The 19,950-nt window shown below is 35.9% G+C and overlaps 1 protein-coding gene across 2 annotated transcripts in view; it reads left to right on the forward strand.

Moving 5' to 3' along the window:
• The first annotated feature begins 412 nt into the window (after positions 1 to 412).
• The window catches only part of LOC118205317 (uncharacterized), a 136,130-nt gene continuing 116,592 nt past the window's right edge, over positions 413 to 19,950 (forward strand). For both annotated transcript variants that reach the window (XM_085822028.1, XM_085822029.1), the window contains exons 1-2: positions 413 to 541; positions 16,899 to 16,949. In XM_085822028.1, coding sequence (XP_085678154.1) covers positions 524 to 541; positions 16,899 to 16,949 — 69 coding nt within the window. In that variant the 5' untranslated portion in view covers positions 413 to 523. The remainder of the gene's footprint in view (positions 542 to 16,898; positions 16,950 to 19,950) is intronic.

Consider the following 19,950-nt stretch of genomic DNA (forward strand, 5'->3'; position numbering starts at 1 on the left):
AGTTTTATAAAATATGAAATGGATTAAAGCAAATTCGAAATTCGGCAGTCTAGATGCCCATGTTTGGGTGGAGAATTACGTTATTCAAAATTTGATGGCTCTAGATACCGTTGTGTTTTCGCAATGCAATAGAGATATGTAGATTCTTCATTATTTAATTTCTTTAAATATAATACAGGGCAATAATGCTTGGTAGCAATAATCTGAAAAATGATACAATGCTTTTAGTGTCAAAATGCCGTTTCGAGACTAATAGCCCTTTTGGGCTTAAAAAAATTTTGCTATTCAAGCAATTTATTTAAAAATGTAATTGTCAAAGAACGGGAATTGAATGATGCTAGTTATTTATAATACATATATTTTTCTTTAATTTTAAAATCAAGAGAGTGGCAACAAAGTCTCATTTAGTTCTTTTATATTAAGACTGAAAATTATCTCCTTAAATTTCTTTGTAGAGATATTTTAAAATTTAAATTAAATTAAAAATTCTTAATAGGAGTTAAACCTGCATGCAAACTGAATTATGAGGGAGACTTCAATGGTAAGTGAAAAAAAAAAGTCAAACTTTTTTTTTTTTTTTATTTGTTTCTAGATAGAATTTTGGTTAAGTTTCTTAAGGTTATCTTCGCATATTTTTGGCTTATTTTCCCACTAATTTCTGTAGTAAATATTAAATCTTTACCATTTGTTCTTTCTTTGAATAGGTAGTTTTATAGGCATTCACTTTAAAATAAAGATTTATATTTGTTTGAAATTTTCCGCATAAAATTAATCGGTACAAGTCCGTTATAAGGGCCGTAAAAAATCGCCAAACTACTGTTGATGCCAATGCTGTCAAAAATAATTACGATAACCCTGACGCAAGAAAGGGCACATAATAGTAAATAACTATCTAAGATTATTGTTTTAGTTTAAATGAAAGGTTAATTTCATGTAAATACATTTTTTGTTGTTATAATGGTACTACTTTGGTAGACGGTTGCACGGATTTTTGGAGATTTACATTGGCGCAATTTTTACAATCGTCAGCCATCTTGAAAAATGTTTTTGCGCATAGTAAAGTATTTGAAACTTAAAAAAAAAAAAAAAAAAAAAAAAAAAAAAAAAAAAAAAAAATCGTTAAAAGTAATGGATTAATTTTTTTGTTGAAAATGTCGTTTTTTAAGATGGCAGACAAGTGTAAATAAATACATTTACTATGAGTATAAAATACTAAAGTAATACTATTATTACTTTCATATAGCAAAAAAGAGAATAAAAACACCGCTCTAAAAACATTGTGCCAACGTTTAATTAGATTAAAATATTACTGAAATTGAATATCTAATTAAAAACCATCCTACCAACATTTAAAAGAATTAGAATATTATTAAATTCAAATACTTTAAAATACGTTATATAAAATATAATTAACATTAAAACATATGTGACAATAATTATCTCAACAATTTTTGAAAATAGTGTATTAATTTTTTTAACAAAAATTGAAGTATACAATTATAAAATAAAAGAAAAATATGTACTTACATATTTTTGAGTAATTTAACCTCTTGTTTATTGATAAGTACCACAAAAAAAAATCTAAATTATAATTGAATCGTCTCTTTTAACCATCTTCATCTGTTATCCACATATCTCGCACTTCATTGAAGAAGCAATTAGCGAGGTTTCTTCCAAAAATTTAAAATCAATTTCCTCTGACGCTATTAACAATTTATAAATAAATCTTTGATTAGGAAAGACAGGTTGGCCAAAATAAGATCTCAAAGGGCAATTTTTTATTCCAATACCAATAATTCTTGGTAATTACCAATAACAACATTCATCTTCGAAACTGAGTTATCCATTCCATTTGAAATCTGAGGAATTCGAAGAGATGAATAATAAAATTTTAAAATGGCGCGGTAATGCAGAAATATTCAGTAACCAATCAGGGAGCTGATTACATCACGCATAGAATTAAAATTATTTAAATAATCATTTATAACAAAATCATTTTTAAAACAAATGCAAAATTAAATTTTATTTTAATATTTAACAGCCATAAATAATGTTTAAAACATTAGATTAAATTTATAGATATTAATAAAACCAATTACTTTTTAAGAAAGGTGACGTCATTGATTACATCATCCACAACATAAAATTATATAAAATATTGTAAACAACAAAATTTTTATTTCAAATAAAAATGTAAAATTAAATTGATTTTTAATATTTAGAAGCCATAAATAATATTTAAAACACGGAAGTTATGCATAATAAAACGCGTTATTTTTTTAATAAAATGACAACAAAGTATCGGTTACCATAAATAACTTATCCAGCAATGGGTTTACCATAAGTTGTATTACTCACCAAAAGAAAAATCGCCAAAATCCGTGCAACCGTCTACCAAAGTAGCACCGTTATAATTTATAAAAAAAAAAAGGCTAAACATTATCAGGGTCAATCTTCCTTCTTACCGTCTTCGGGAACATACAAGGACCTGACTCGGAACAGAGAGCTTACTAAAGCTATGATCACTAATTGTGGTAAGTAGACAGGATACTGACGAAGGGTATACAAAACCCTTTATTTTTCTCTATATACAATAACTTCCGTACTTCGGAATACACCGACCCGCTACTCGGGGTCTAACATAAAAGTATAAAAAATAAAACTAAACTCTAATTTAACTTTAGAATAATAAACGTGGAAGATTGGCCTTATATTAACAGGAAGGCGTATGTAGTACAGATAACTGAGAACACTACAATACGTTTAAAAGTTATCAAGAGGATTAAAACCTCTGGCCTGGAAGGCAACAAGCAACTGCGTAACTTCTAAGGTAAGCGGCCTGCTTCGAACTCACTGCTTCCTCTCTCTCGCTTGGCAAAAAGCCGCAACTTAAATACTTGGCGTTCGCCAGAAAAACTTTGCATAAAAACCTTAACGCTTATAATTCTGGCCGGAAGTAGAAAATAAGAAGTGATAGTAAAGATTTAAAATAAAATAAACGTTAGTAATACTTAAGATCCTTACATACTTCCCGCCAGAGTTAATTAGTTTGAAACTGAGGTCTAAAACGACCTTGTTGAAAACTTTTAGCTCTAGAATCTAACGCGAGGCCAATCTTTTACAAACATACTTCGCTAGAAACTAGAAATTTAAAAGAAAGAAATTTGTTTTTTTTTTTTTTACAATAGCAGCTCCCAGGATATACAACAAAATTTTTTTTTCATCTGTACTGCATTCCAAACAGGAGCTCTTATTCAAATCTGGTTCCTTCCAGAGATCTGGAAGGAAAACTAGTTTAATGAAATGTTACACAATGAAATGGCAAGTAACATGTATAATTATACTTTTCTTAACATTCTTATTTCATTCATGACTATTTTAATTATCTCTTCCCGTGCTCTCTGACATGTGTTGTAAAAGAACACCAAACCCGAATGTGTTCTGTCCACGTGTTCCACACTTCCTCCTACAATCAAAACACTAACGTGTTAAAATTCAACATAACAAGACCTCTTAACACACCCTAATTTCAACTCTAAACCCTGAGGTACTATTCTGAAAGTGTCTAACTCTAAAGTGTAGCGTCAGAGAGCCTAACTACATCATTCAATCTTTAACACATATTCGCCATGCTTTAGTCTTTTTACAGTCACACGAATAAAAAAAAAAATTAACATTACTTTCACTTTTACCATATCACGGTATTTCTTAACATTTAAAATAACAGTTCACATTGTATATAAGAACATATTAACATGCCGTTAATTTTATACATTTGGAAACATACATTAGTAGTACATTGTTAACTTCTATTCTTTTCAAAGCAAGTGCCAATTCTTTCTACATTGAAATACTACATTTCAAAAAGTCTTTGAGACTAAAACTTCTCTCTTGCTAGAATGTTTTAAATAAAATTTATACAATAACTTTTTACAATATTTAAATCTTTACACAACGCTATTATACATCAACTTTTAATTTTACGCGCGAGTAATTGAAAAACATAATACCAAAATCGGTAAGAACTCATTTCTCGCCCTTTTGGCGATAAAGGTAGACCTCGCATGAGGTAAAACTTCTTGAAATCTGCCACTTGCAGTAAGAATGAAAGATTGACTTAAGTTTGCAAAGTAACATAAAATTTTACTTATCTTTGTGATATTCGGACATCCTGTTCTGGGCCCAGTCTTTAAAGGTATTGCAGATAGTAGTGTGATTTATCCTCCTTCTTGTACGGGCTCGCCCTTCAGTGCTTTCCTCTGGAAGCTTCCTTTTTTCACCAGTTCGGTCACCCTTGAATACCTTCTTTTTCTCCTCTGCTTGTGGTCTTGGCCGTTTGATGGCAGCTGGTCTTGGCGGAACCGGGAAACTTCTGTCGTGTTCCTGCTTGGACCTCGTTGTTGGCCGTTCAAATTTTCCTTGTAACTTTTCCTCCGCCGCTGATGGCCCTTCCGCAGTTCGGCTACATTTACTGCGGAGAGTCCTGTCGGATGAGTCGATCTTCCGTTTTAGAGCCGGGTTATAGTTGCCGTCATTTCTCCTGGTTCTCATCACATACATCGTCCTTCTCCCTTCTTCATTCTGGGGGTGTTCGTGAACTCTCTTTTCTGGACGGTGGAACGGCTTCTTTTTCTTGCTACCTTCAATTTTTCCGCGGGGCAATTTTCTTTTCACTTGCTCCTGCCTCTTATTGGCTTGCCCTTGTACTTGTCGTTTTTCCACCTCTGGAGCTTGTGCCTGCGGTGTCTGCCGTGCCGGATACTGCAAAAGATCTGAAAATATTTGCATTTTATTACGATCGAAGTAGGGCTTGATTTGATCAATGTTCGCGGAACAGGTTTCACCATTTCTGGCTTTTAACACTACTACAGCGTGAGTTATTTTTTCTATAACATATGGTCCTTCAAATCGTGGAAACAATTTGGCAGTTTTATCTTCTGGTGCTGAAGAAAGTGAATGCTTAATTTTTAAAACTTCATCCCCTACTTTATAAGTTACTCCCCGTCGTTTCAAATCATAATAGACCTTATGTTTTCTTTGTGCTACTTCCGTATTCTCTTTTTGCTTCTTTTATTAGTTTTTCTATATCACCCATTTTAAATTCTGGGGCTCTTTGTTGCACATAAAATAATTTATCTAACGGTGTTATAATCTTTCTGCCTAGAAATAACTCAGCAGGTGTTTTTCCCGTTGTATCATGTTTTGCGGTCCTAAGGGCGAAAGCAAATTCATTGACATAGTTATCCCAGCATTTATGAAAATTTTTAACATAACTACGGATAATTTTCACTATATTTCTATTGACCCGTTCCGCTATATTTGATTGCGGCCGATACGGGACCATTTTTAAATGACGTATGCCCAGTTTTTGGCACATGTCTTCAAATATATTACTTACAAATTGAGGACCATTATCCGATATAACTTTTAGGGGCGCCCCGTAATTTAAAATATACTTATTTAAAATAGAATCAGTAACTAATTTCGCGGAGGCTCGTTTTAAGGGAACAATTTCGGTCCATTTACTAAAATGATCAACCATAACAAGGAGATACCGACTTTTATTTAACTGACTTTTTGGGAAAGGGCCCAATAAATCGATGCCAATTATTTCATTTGGAAATTCGGAATTAATACTATTTAGAAACCCGGCCGGGCGGAAATTAATATAATTAACTGCTTGACATGTTGGGCAGGACTGGACATACGCCCTTGTTAACTTTTGCAGTTCAGGAAAGTAGACTGCCTCGCGTACGCGTTGGATAGTGTTTCGAATACCAGCATGAGAAGCTAAAGGGCTGTCATGGAGCTCCTGCAGGATATTTAATCTAAGACTAGCTGGGATAACAGGTCGAAATTCGTTGTTGGAATTCGTAGTTTTTGTATAAAACAATAGACCATCTATTAGTTCGTAATGGGCCGCCCTATTTCTTATCGCCACAATATCTTGGTGGCTAAAATTTTCAGGATCCTTCAAATACTCATAAATGCTTCCAAACTCAGGATCCTTACCCAGTTCAGTTATTACAGTTTCTCGGGAATTTATTGTACATGCTGTGAGCATTGCCACCTTTACGGTATTCCCTTGTTCATCTATTTTAATTCTTGATAGGGCATCTGCTACGATATTTTCCTTACCGGGGGTATGCTTGATTACCAGATTATATTCTTGCAGCTTGAGTGCCCATCTTATTAACCTTGGGGATAAATTTTTCCCTGAGTACAATCTAGTTACCGCCGCATGATCAGAGTACACTGTTATCGGCGCCTTTCCAAAATAGACTCGGAACTTTTGCACTGCTAACAGAACTGCAAGTGCCTCTCTCTCGGTCGCGGAATAGTTTCTTTGTGTTTGATTTAAAGTTCGGCTAAAAAATGCCACGGGCTGCTGATTTTGCGAAAGTACCGCTCCTACCGCATAATCCGAAGCATCCGCTGAAATTTCTAAATTCTCATCCTTTTCAGGAAATTTCAACACAGGGGCTTGCGTTAATGCTTGTTTTAATTTTTCGAAAGCACTATTGGCTTCGGCCGTCCACAAGAATCTTGCCTTTTTCCTTTTTAATTTTAACAATGGTTCAGCAATAGCTGCAAAATTTTTTATAAAGGACCTATAATATGAACAAAGTCCTAGAAAAGAAGAGAGCTTCTTTGCCGTGTTTGGAGTCGGATACTTTTGTACAGCGATTATTTTTTATTCATCTGTCTCGATCCCTTTTTGAGATATTTTGTAACCTAAATATTTTAATTCAGGGGCTGCAAATTTGCACTTTTCGATATTAACTTTTAGACCGGCCTCATTTAATAAAGAAAACACCTGTCTTAAATCCTGTACATGTTGGTCGAGATTATCACTAGTAATAATGATATCGTCTAAATAGATAAATGTGGACTTTCCAAGAACAGGTCTTAACACAATGTCCATGCATCGCTGAAATGTTGCCGGGGCCCCTGAAAGGCCAAACGGCATACGCAAAAATGCATAAGTGCCAGACTTGGTTATAAAAGCAGTCTTAGGCACGTCCTCAGGCCTCACCCCTATTTGAAAATAACCAGTCGTTAAGTCTAAAGTCGTCATAAATTTGGTTGATTTTATGTTCCTTAGAATTTCTTCTATAATCGGTAACGGATATACCGGATATTTAGTTATGGAGTTTAATTTACGGTAATCAATAGCGAATCTCCATCTTTTTGGATGCGTCAAAGGATAGTCATTATTTTTCTTACATAAAACCACCGGGCTAGCATAACTACTTGAGATGGGCGTTATGATCTTTTTACGTAGCATATCGGTAATATGCCATTCTATAATTTTTTCCTTATTCTTATCATACCGCTATGGTTTTTGACGAACTGGCATTGCATCTCCGGTGTCAATACTATGGTTAGTAACCTGAGTAAATCCTGGAATATCACTAAATAACGAAGCAAATTCACTTACCACTTGTCGGATTCTTCTTTGCTCGTCATTAGGGAGGTGGTCAAGTTTTAACATCGGCGGTTCAGCGTTTTCTGTACGAACTGGTTTCATTGTCAGCTTAAGGGACGCTTCATTAAAATCCAGCGTAGCTTGTGCTTCTGAAAGAAAATCTATTCCTAAAATTAAATGTGCTTGCAGATTCTTTACTATAAAAAACATCACCTTTACTTGTTCGTCCTTGATACGAATATACAAAGATACTTTACCTACGCACTTACATTTTTCTCCTTGCGCCGCTAACACTGTCGTATTATCCGCATTATATATGCGGTATTTGCGAAAATACTTCCTAAAAAACTCTTCTGCCACACAGGAACACTGCGCGCCGGTATCCAGGAGTGCGGTGGCTGGGATATTATTCACCAAGACTTCAATCTTCGGAAGAGTCAAATTTTTCACCATTACTGTATTTAACTTGTAGGAAGAGGGGTTTTCGTGGCCTTCGGTTATTCCGCACCCTCTCGTCAGCAGAAATCCGTTTTAGTTTAAATTATTTTTCCTTTCCGTGCTTTCCTTCTTTTTCCACTGGCCTTGAGACTTTTTTCCTGGGTTGCTATTGAACTGTCGACGTTCGCCGGCTGTTTTTGAATGCTCGGGATTCCTTGCCCACTGATTCGCTTTTTCTCCGTGGCCATGTGCTTGAGTTTGCTGTAGTCTTGGCGTACCAAATTGGTTTCGCTGTTGATACTGGCGTCTTCTTTCGACGTCCGCCGTTCTTCTACTTTCAAACTGGATTGCTAGCTCAAATAACTTTTCCAGTGTAGTCGGATTTCTTAATTCAATAAAGTTTTGCACTTGGGGCAGTAACCTCGGCAAAATCACTTGAATTATTTCAGGATCCGGACGGTTTCCATACAAGAGTTTGAAAACGTGAATTTTTCTTAAAATAAAGCTCGAGAGGTTTTCGATTCTTTGTTGATATATACTGAAAAGTTCCGTTTCTAATTTCGCACGATCCCTTACAACAGGGAAGGCTCTTAGTAGGGCAGTCTTGAAATTTTCGTAAGTATAGGTGGGACTTCCTGCTTGACCCAAGAGACTTCTGCCTATACATTTGAACCAGTTAAGCGCTTGGCCCCTCAAAGCGCTGGTAGCTAAGGTAACTTTTTGAAACTCGTGCACGGGGTAGAGCATGAAGTGGTCATCCAATTTTTCCAAAAAACTGGTTACCGGTGAGTTTCCCTTAAATGTTGCTTCTGGTTTCATCGAAGCGCGCATGGTCTGGACGATGTAACCAAATCCTTCCAGGGCGGCAGCTGGCATTTCTGGATTCTGAGCCGTTTCTGCAGGCAGCACAGGTTCTTCTTGAAACTCGGCCATGGTTATTCTTCTTCGTTGGGCGCCACTATCAGGTTCAATGTTCCTTCTTACCTTCTTCGGGAACATACAAGGACCTGACTCGGAACAGAGAGCTTACTAAAGCTATGTTCACTAATTGTGGTAAGTAGACAGGATACAGACGAAGGGTATACAAAACCCTTTATTTTTCTCTATATACAATAACTTCCGTACTTCGGAATACACCGACCCGCTACTCGGGGTCTAACGTAAAAGTATAAAAAATAAAACTAAACTCTAATTTAACTTTAGAATAATAAACGTGGAAGATTTTCCTTATATTAACGGGAAGGCGTATGTAGTACAGATAACTGAGAACACTACAATACGTTTAAAAGTTATCAAGAGGATTAAAACCTCTGGCCTGGAAGGCAACAAGCAACTGCGTAACTTCTAAGGTAAGCGGCCTGCTTCGAACTCACTGCTTCCTCTCTCTTGCTTGGCAAAAAGCCGCAACTTAAATACTTGGCGTTCGCCAGACAAACTTTGCATAAAAACCTTAACGCTTATAATTCTGGCCGGAAGTAGAAAATAAGAAGTGATAGTAAAGATTTAAAATAAAATAAACGTTAGTAAAACTTAAGATCCTTACAACATAACTGAAATTAAACGGGAGATATAAATTTTTTTATGTTTTCCAACATATCAGAGAATATATCAGTTTTTTTGTGCGAGCGTCTGTACATAAACTCGGACAAATAATAATCGAAATGCTGTCGAGCAGTGCGACTTTTATTAGGCCATTTAGGACTGCCCCACAGCTGCTTTACTGTTTGTCTATGACACTCACTTTCGGGGTCCACAAAATTATAGTTGTGTTTGATAGTAAAATGTTCAAAACCGGCATTTTGCAGTTCATCCGACTTGTATGATTTCCAGGCAGTCAGTATGAATTTAATGCTTCCTTCTGCGATATTTTCTTTTATGATGTTCAATAAAGTTTTCGCGGATCGTTCTGGAACAGCGATTAAGAAGAAACATTCATTCGATTCTCTGCATAATCCGTCCGAAAACACATTGTGGCGGAAGAACCCGTCCAACGTTATTCTTTCTTCTACTGAAAGGCTTTCGTTTACTTCAATAATTTTGCCCCATCCGCCGATTTTCAAGTTAGGCCGAGTGAATAAAGTTGCGGCACATACCTCACGCATTTAACTGTTCCAGTCTACAGTTGTATTGTGATTCATCTTCAGTTGTTGGAGTTCACAAAATTCAATAGATGTTATCTCGTGACAACAAAAATAGATAATTTAACGGTTGTAAGGATTTTCGATCCTTCGAACCAGTTTTGACTTCTTAATACTTTCTTCTCATTACAGGTTTTTTTTCCTGCACCGCCATTTCAATACTGAGTTACAGCTAACGCATAAATTCATCTCGTGGTTGTTCGAACATAATTTTCTGTCATGATGCCTGTTCTTTGAAAAAATTCTATTGCAGACTTTTCGTCATTGAGCAATTCCTAAATTGCTAAATCCATAGTGTTATTAGAAAAGAATTAAAAAATTAAACTAGTATTTCAATGGCGACTTATTATACAGGGTGTTTCATAGATCATGGGAGAAACTTGGAGGGGTGGTGGAGCGTACTAAAACATGCAGAGGAAAATGTGTTTGTGTATAAAATCAACGAAAAGTGCTTCTTTGCAGCAATACAGTATTCACAATAAATGTTCAAAAAAGGGAATACTAACAGTAATAGGAACTACATGTCAATGCAACGGTAGAGGGCGGTAGTGAGCCGGACAAACCACGATCCGATGCATCAGAGGATCATTCGCAACTCTGATGTCGAGCGAGATGGGTGAGTTTACGCACAGGGAAAAAGCTGACATGCATCTCATATATGGTGCTGCTAATGGGAACGGCAAAGCAGCGCTACGGTTGTACCAGGAACGGTTTCCGAACAGGCGTATGCCGAAGCACTCAATGTTCGAGAGGCTGCATCGGTTCTCTTCGTGAAAACGGGTCATTTGAAGCCTCCTCTGACACTAGGAGTGGAAGAAGATCACGACAATCTCGTATTGAAGAATACATCTTGAACATTGTGCATGAATCACCTCAGACAAGTACAAGAGCTACTGCACGTCATCTGCAGCTGAATCATTTCACCGTTTGGAGAGTATTGCATGAAAATGGTTTGCACCCATACCATTTGCAGAGAGTCCAAGCCTTGCAAGAGACAGATTACCGTCTTCGAGTTCATTTCTGTCATTTGTTCTTGCAGCAGTGTGTGGCGTAGGCGATTTTCCCATCGGATGTGCTATTCACGGACGAGGCAATTTTCTCACAGGACGGCATCTTCAATAGCCACAACATGCACGTGTGGGCAACTCATAATCCCCACAGCACACGTCCACATGCATTCCAAACTCGCTTCTCCGTGAATGTGTGGGCGGGTATTGTTAACGACTACCTCATATTCCCATACCTCTTACCTGCACGTACAAATGGCTTATGTTATCATACGTTTCTGCAAGAGGTGCTACCGGAATTGCCAAAGGATGTTCCAGCTGTCGTTCGTGATCGCATGTGGTTCCAGCATGATGGTGCACAGGCCCATAACCACGTGCGGGTCCGTAATTACTTGGATGGGACATTTCCGGCCCGATGGATTGGCCGTGGTGGACCCGTTCGATGGCCACCTGTTCGCCAGATTTATCCAGTTTGGATTTTTTTTATCGGGCCATCTGATGAGCATCATTTACGAGACTCCTGTTGACTCACTGGAGGATCTCGTTGCACGACTATCCATTGCGGCTGCAAGCGTGCGCGAAATGCCTGTCGTTTTCCAAAATGTTCGTCAATCCCTTCTGCGACGTTACCAAGAATGTATTACTGCTGGTGGTCGCAATTTTGAATATTTATTGTGAATACTGTATTGCTACAGAGAAGCACTTTGCGTTGATTTTGTACACAAACACATTTTTCTCTCGTGTCGTTTTTTTTTTTTTGCGTTCCTGCCTTAACCCGTACTTTAGATCCTGCATTCCTATAAAAAAATGCATGTTTTAGTACGCTCCACCACCCCTCCAAGTTTGTCCCATGATCTATGAAAACCTCTGTAGAACTATCTAAGTTTACGCACTTCGCCACGTTCGCTAGATTTGGCGCCTTTTGCGCATATATTTTCACTGCAATATTTTACGGTCCCTAAAACGGAAGAGTACCAAGTAAGGTTATAAGTGATAATCAAGGTTATGTAACGTTAGCTTCGCTTAAATGTTTTGAACAATATGACAAATGTATAAATGCCTAATCACACTATGTCAAAATGTTAAGACATTTATTGCACAGCATGTTAAATTGGGGTAAAGGAGCAGCGAGTAATTAAAATAAATAGGTGCATTTTCCGAGTTCTTGAGTTTATTACGTCTTGCTACGCAAAGTTCACGTTCAGGTTTTTCTGAAACCTGTTTGAGTTACTTACGTCAATAAATACGTTTTAAACACCGTATTTATTGACGTATTATTTATTAAAGTAACTCAAAAGTGTTTAGATGATGACATGTAACAAAATATACTTTTTGCTGATTTATCGCAATGTGTGTTCTTTTATTTCAGATATAAATTTCAGGTACTGATTGTATTTTGCAGTGAATTGTAATAAAAATTACCCTTTTTAATAATTACCCAGAAAAAATCTTTGTAATAATAACAATTACTTCACTATATATGCTATAAAATGGGAAAAAAGAAAGACTTGGTTGTACGGCTTGGTTATATGTAGTATCCAAAAAACATTTTTAACTGCTGCAGAACTTACTACAGAATTTTAAGATCTGCTTTTGAACTGCCTTTAATTGATCTTTGGTTTAAGTTATAAGGTATTTCTCCCGCCTTCTTAGCATGCCTTCGTGGTGTGGTGGTCTGCACACTGGGCGCGTATTCCAGAGGTCCGTGGTTCGACTCCCGGCGAAGGCGTTGCTCAATCTTTCATACTTCCAAATAACTTAATGTCTTTACAAAGTTAACTGGCTAGTTCTAATTAATTGTTATCTCATCATTTTAACAAAGAAGTGGGTCTGGTAAGATAAATACTTGTTGATTTATTTATTTTTTCCATGGTTTAGCGTGGAAGAGTGAGAAAGCCATTATTTTTTGGTGTATGAATGAAGATTTAATTAGTTCTTGGTATGAAAGCCTAGTGTGCACAAAAGGTAAGCAACTGGTTGAGTGTAAGGGTCAGTCGGATGGCTATGAGTGGGTTTGTAGTGAGAAAAGTGCCCCAAACGGTGCCCATATCAACATCATTGCGCGCATGTGCAGCCAGTTGAATGTTCCCAAGCGGATCGGCAGTCGTCGGATGGCATTTTGTATTCCTACATTACGGATTTCATGTGGCGTCTTCGGTACCGGTATCAAGAGAAATAGGATCCACCCCGTGGCTATAATATTTGCATTATGTATGTGCAGCAGTCATCCGACGCTGACGATGAGACATAGCCGAGAATTCATGAGAAGAGTACTTTTGTTGTTTTTGTAACATATATTTTCAGAGTTGTTTTAGGTGACAGCCATCTTGAAAGCATTGCTTCTAAGCGCCCTTCTTGGCATCATAAAAATCGCCAATAAGTATCAAGGCGTACCCGATTGAAATTTTTACCGATGTTATCAACTTAGCGCATATACCTATTTACTGAAAATATTGAGCGTGCAATTATAATGCGAAGAGATCAGAATATTTATAAAAGAGTGAGCATGTGCCCGCATACGATTTATCCATAGAAGGGGAAGCCGTTATTCTCTCATTGGGGGTATATTGATTATCCAGCTGCATAAAACTCTTCTCCAAGAGCTGGGAAATGAATCATAGGTACTATTCCGTTTTGAGGACCTTGAAAAAATTGCAGCGAAAATGTATGCGCAAAAGCGCCAAATCTAGCAAATGCGCCCATTTAACAGCGCGCCAAATCTAGCGTACGCGCTGATTTCAGATTGCGTAAGTTTATATAAGTTTATATAGTTCTATATTTCTTAAGACGCCATTGAAATACTAGTTTAATTTTTAATATCCTATGGATATCCTTTTTAATATCCTTTTAATATCCTTTTTTGATATCCTATGGATTTAACAATTTTGGGAACTGCCCTTGACGAAAAATCTGCAATAGAATTTTGAGTAAAGTGCAGAATAACCCACTGCTTGACGCGTTTTTAAGAATTGCACATACTAGGTATCCATGTACACATCGATCTATTTTCACTTAAAAAAAATCACAGAATTGCACAAAAATGGCACTGCGCACATCCATGGACTTTATCTATGTACACACCGACCTATTTTCACTTAAAAAGTAATAGAAAATTGACAAAAATCCAATTTTTGTACCCTTGTAAAAAGCGGCAAACAAATAATTGGGTGATTCTGCACTTTACCGAGAATTTTTTCAAAGAAAAGGCATAATTAATTATAGAACATTATGTTTGAACAACCAAAGAGATGAAAGTATGCTTTAGCGATAACTCGGTAGCGAAATAACGATGCAGGCATCCATTCAGTTATGTTTAGCAATTTTTATATAAATTACAATACTGATCTGAAATAGTTATTTACTCTTATGCTTCCATTCAGTCATGTTTAGCCTTTTTTATATAAATTATAATAATAAAATAGTATTATACGAAATTAACATTGCGTTAGGGTTGCCGCAATTATTTTTGGCAGCACTGGCATCAACAATAGTTTGGCGATTTTTTACGGCCCTCAAAACCGAATAGTACCGAATCATATTTGTTAATTTGTTCCTTTAGCTGTTTCCAGTTCTTAGAATATTCTGCAATGTTGCATGCAAACAGTTGCCGTGTTTGAGTGAGGCTGCTTGAAGTGGATGTTAGTGGTAAATGGACTTCGAAACAGTAGTGTTCTATGTCACTCCTTTTCCCACACATACATTCTTTCATACAGAAGACATTAAGCTGGGAGGTGGAGTAAGGGCCATGACCGCTAAGGTACTCATATGGATTTGAGTTGTGGACGGATTTCGGGTATTGGAAAGCGTTTGCTAATGTTTTCTACCTTGTATAGCATTGTTTCATAGTCTTACCATCTGAAGGTTATTTTTTCCGTGAGGGAGCGTTTTGAGGAGGGTTTTGAGCATGGAATTCCGACATACATTGTATTAGACTGCATTTGCCACTACGTCTGTAGTTCCGTTGCCAAAGTTTCCAGCGTGATATGTATGTTATTTCAACTTAAGCATTAGGCTGTTGTAAATTGACATAATTTTAGCTTGAATGATGCCGGATTTAAGACGAGGATAGGCTGCCCGTATAGATGAAGAAGATATTTTTTAATAATCACAATAATAATTTGAAAAAAAAAAAAAAAGAGAGAATCTGTAGATCTTGTTTCAGAATGTTGATCTGATGGAAGTAACGTTCCTTTATTATGGCTTGGTGAATGGCACATAGATGTGAGCTCAAAATTAATTATTAAGGCAAAATAATATGCAGCAAATTAATTTTATAAACATTTTAGTTATGATCATATTGTATTTCCATTAATAAAGAAATAAAAGTTATGAATTGAGTATATTATGTTTTTTAGTTATTGAAAACGTAATTAATTAATTATCAATATGAAATACAAACTGCCTAACAGACACAAAGTTCACTGTTCTATGTAAAGAACAGCACTGGAGATTTAGTCGCATCCAAAAGAGGTTGCAAACGTTTTTTACTGTAATAATAATAACAATTTCGATTAGTTTTATTATTTCATTATTTTTATGCAAATTCGAATTTGAATGAGATGATTCGCCTACATTCTGTCGAAGCATCAAACTGTTATTCCAAAGCAATGATAATGTTGCTTTTAAATAAGTGTGCCTTCACTAATTTGTAACAATAGCGATTGACACACCATTATAGCACAAACAGATGCAGCACAATGCTCTGTTTTATGTTGCTAGAGAAAATTTGTCATAGTAATGCATTGAGACATTAGAGGTTCCTAGGTAATGATAGCATGCAATTAATGAGAGCATTCAACCAGGTATTAAGATAACGCTTTCCACAATATCTTTTGTCTTTACATGTTGACGACCCTTGCAGCGCACGCAAGAGAACTTGCAAGTACGTGATATTTTTTTTTTTGGGGGGGGCATCTAATAGTGGCCATTTTCAAACCCTTATCATTGATAAGAGAATGGACGTTGTTTGAGAGGAAGTTAGAGCGGTTTTTCGGAAGAGGAGGTTTAGGATTAGGATTATTCAATTATGGCAAAGCACACGAGGGCTATCTACCTAAAGGAAGGGATGCCTTCGTGGACGACTTTCTAAGGGAAACTGGCTCGTATACACGTTACACATGGGAAAAACTACGAAAACGCCCATGCAGCCAGCCCGTTTACGGGATTCGAACCTCGGACCGAACTAAAAGTGTTCAGCGTCTTTACCGCTCGGCCGCTGGTGGGCCCTTGGGAGAAGTGAGTTACCAAAAAATTCATCGCTTAAGGTCCAAGAATATATTTAGGACGTGAGGTTTAACACGTGGACAATATCATTTTTACCTCCAAATGATATATTTCTGCCACACTGGGAAGACACTATGCGATTTCGTGACCAACAGAACATAGGGATAATAAACAATTATTTAATTCAGAAGTCAAACAACAAAAATCAGCGTTATACCTACAAAATTTTCACAGGACTGGTTTCGATGGTTTTACCGAACCATCATCTTCAGCTGCAAAACCGCAAAATGTATTTGCGGTTTTGCAACTAACGCTGATTTTTGTTGTTTGACTTCTGAATTAGTATTTATTCGGCGTGTTATTGTGTCTTAATTAAACAATTATTTATTAATGATCAAAAGTAGTAACCGTATTCTTTCTATTCGACAATAAAAGTGTACATAAAAGACAATGCTTTTTCAATACTTCCATTTCAAACTGTAGAAGTTTTTCTAATGAACTCTGTAGTCTTCAGCATTAAGTCATAAATAAGCACCAGATTGCTTACAAAAAATACTTTTTCCAGATATGATGTTTCTATATATATCATTGTAAAATGAATATTTATTTACAATGCAATGAATGAAAAGTAGAAATAAAAATGAAATTGACATTTTCTTGCAGATAAAAGAAGATGTTTCAGATGATGATCTCGTCAGCGAAACTTCTTCAAAGGTTTGTAACATACCGCCAGAATTTTGTTATCGAATGTCTGTCACCTCAAATGTTTTGACATGGCAAAATGCAAAATAATTTACATAATACTAAATAATTTACATAATACGAAACAATTTAGCATCACTAAATAACCTGTAATATCCTAGATAAAACCCAGTTCTTTGAATGCTAGAATTCTGAAGAACTATGTAGCGACTATTTGCTGAGTTCTTCTACATAAGTAAAAACTCCACAGAAGGGTTAAAATACCCTTTTATTTTGACTCAAAAATAGATTAACTGTTGGCTCTTTTCGGACGTACAAGAAGCTTTCACTTGGACTTTAACTCAAAATAGAAAATTATAAAGCTAACTAAGATTTAATCAGCCAAAGCTGTACAGTCTCGCGTAGTTGGCCCTTAACCCTTTGCGGCACAGTGTGTCCGGTCTGGACACACCTAAAAATTTCCTTCTGTACGCACAGAAAAATTGAATGAAAAAGAATTTATAAGTTACTATAGGTTACTCTAAACCTTCTTTACTTATAGTAGATGGCAGTTCAACACAAACCAGTCCATATATTTTAGCCATGTTTAGTTTTTTAAGACCCTCATTTTTCAAAGAAATCTTCCAGGTTTTTTTTAGGGTATAAAAGGAATTGTTTGAAAAGAAATTTCTATGTTATGTTTTTGGCTGTATGCTAATCTCCTTATTCTATATTAGTTTTAAATTTTTACCTTGAAATCTTGCCTAAAATCAAAAGGCGAACCCTAGGTGTGCCCAGACCGGGCTCACCGATAATCTAGGACAACTGAGAGTCTGTATTCTTTGTTTCTCCGCATCTCTTCGGTCAGTTCATTGACAACAATGCTCGTTTCAGCACTCTTTTCGAAGCTCTATTCAATCAGTGGGCCACTTTGGGCACATCCATAGAATTAAAACGATAAGTGCTATCTTCCCAAAATTTTACCTGTGTACTCCTCTAAGCCTAACTAGACTGCCTACCTTTTTTTTAATCAAAATTCCGACATTAAAAGGTAGCTTGCCGGAAAGGGTTAACTAAGAATCACCGATGTAGGATAGCAAGTAACGAGTACGGCTGTAGAAAAACAAGTTTTGACTAATAGCAACAACGTGGGGGAAATGCAGAATACTAAAGTAACTCAGACGTCAGCTTAAGTACCAGTTTCTGCCCTCTTTGCATAAAGCATAAAACGGAAAACTCATTCTGGTATGAAAATGAGAGCGTACAGGAAATGCTTGTCTTAAATCAAAATAACTATTTGTATTAGGATTAGGAACTGGGAAGAGGGGCACCACAGAAAATAACTATTATAAAAATAAGTAAAACATTGCGAACTGATGTTAAATTTTAGCATAATGTTTCAATAATATGCAATGAAAGACTTGAAAAGCAACCTGACATAAAATTTGTGCTTGAAAAAATTTTGTGTCATTTTTATTTCTTCCTTTTATAAACTAATAAATGAGCTGAAGTACATATGCTGCATCGATCACTTCACAGATCATCTATATTAAATTCAGAGGTCTTTGAAAGGAGCTCCTCACCGAATACATAAATTTTGTGTATTTTTTAAGTGTTAGCAAACTACATTAAGCGATTAATAAAAAGCACAAAATATTTTGCTACATCTTCTTCAGAATACGCTTCATTGCTAAAGTTTTAACGCTAAATTCAATGAAAACTTTATAAACATTTGTTATTATATGTTTTATGAAGTTTAACACGTGGACGGTATAATTTTTACCTCCAACTGATATTTTTCGGTCACACTGGAAAGACACTATGCGATATCGTGGCCAACAGAACATACGGATAATAAACAATTATTTATTATTGATGAAGGATTTAATGATGATTATTTATTAATGATAAAGGTAATAAGGATGATTAAATGGTGAATAATCAGATAAAATAGGGCAGTCTTTTAGATTACCTGAATCAATTTATGTTCAAGGTACGTATTAATCCTTGAAGATTCGTTGTTGATAATGCTGTATTTATAAAGGTTTTTTTTATTAGTAGACATGTGCATGCTGCATAATATATTGCAATATATTTGTGGCGATCATTCAAGAAGTACTGAACGGAACTGTGATATATAGGTATTCTTTACGAAGGTACAACTTGACTCAGAAACTTTTAAAAAAGCGAAACTGCATGAAATAATTATCATTAATAAACTTCTTTGAGCATTCTCAGATTTTGGAGGGTAAAACAAACTTTCGTACCACATCAAACAACTTGTAAAGTTTAAAATGACTCTAAATGAAATAATATGATGAAGACAGGATCCACATAAATAGAAATAACATACGTACAGAGTAATTTCACTTTCCAAACTGAAAAGAGAGCAAGCACGTTGGATGATTTACAAGTAGTACACCCAGAAGGGTTTGCTGTACTATTGTTACTGTATGATATGGTGATGTATTTACATTTACGAAAAGAAATTTTTCTCATTCTTTCTAATTTTTTCTGCAGCCCATTGTCATTACGGTAATCTCTGGTACGTGATATATTTGCTCAATTTTGGGTGCTGTTTTATTATCGGAACCGGAGTCTTCGGCAAATGTTTTGCTAAACTCGCCAAGAGATTGCGGTTCATATAAAGTTGTCAATGTTTACTTTTAAAATCGCTACAATGTTTACTTTTTTTAAAAAAACTAAAAGAATTCCTTTTCAAAATTGGCAACGGAAACGCAAATTCTAAAGATGTAAAAGTCACTTGTGTTTTTATTACCGTTGCATTAACCATGGATATGAAAATTTGGGACTTACCTAATGATGAAACATCTTCCGTACAATTTCTTCAGGAACGAGGAATTATTCCACAGTGAAAGAAAGTGCCCATAAAATGAAGCTCTACTTTAACTTGAAGGAAGCATCGAAATGGAGTGAGAATATGACGTGCCGAGGTAATAAAAAAGGTATTGTGTCCTCAAAATTGGTTTGAATGATAGAGAATCAATTTCTTAACAGCAGCTCATTTAATTTA

This window comes from Stegodyphus dumicola, chromosome 8, assembly GCF_044657685.1.
Source record: "Stegodyphus dumicola isolate Sdum_Otavi_A_Nest chromosome 8, ASM4465768v1".
Lineage (NCBI taxonomy): Eukaryota > Metazoa > Arthropoda > Arachnida > Araneae > Eresidae > Stegodyphus > Stegodyphus dumicola.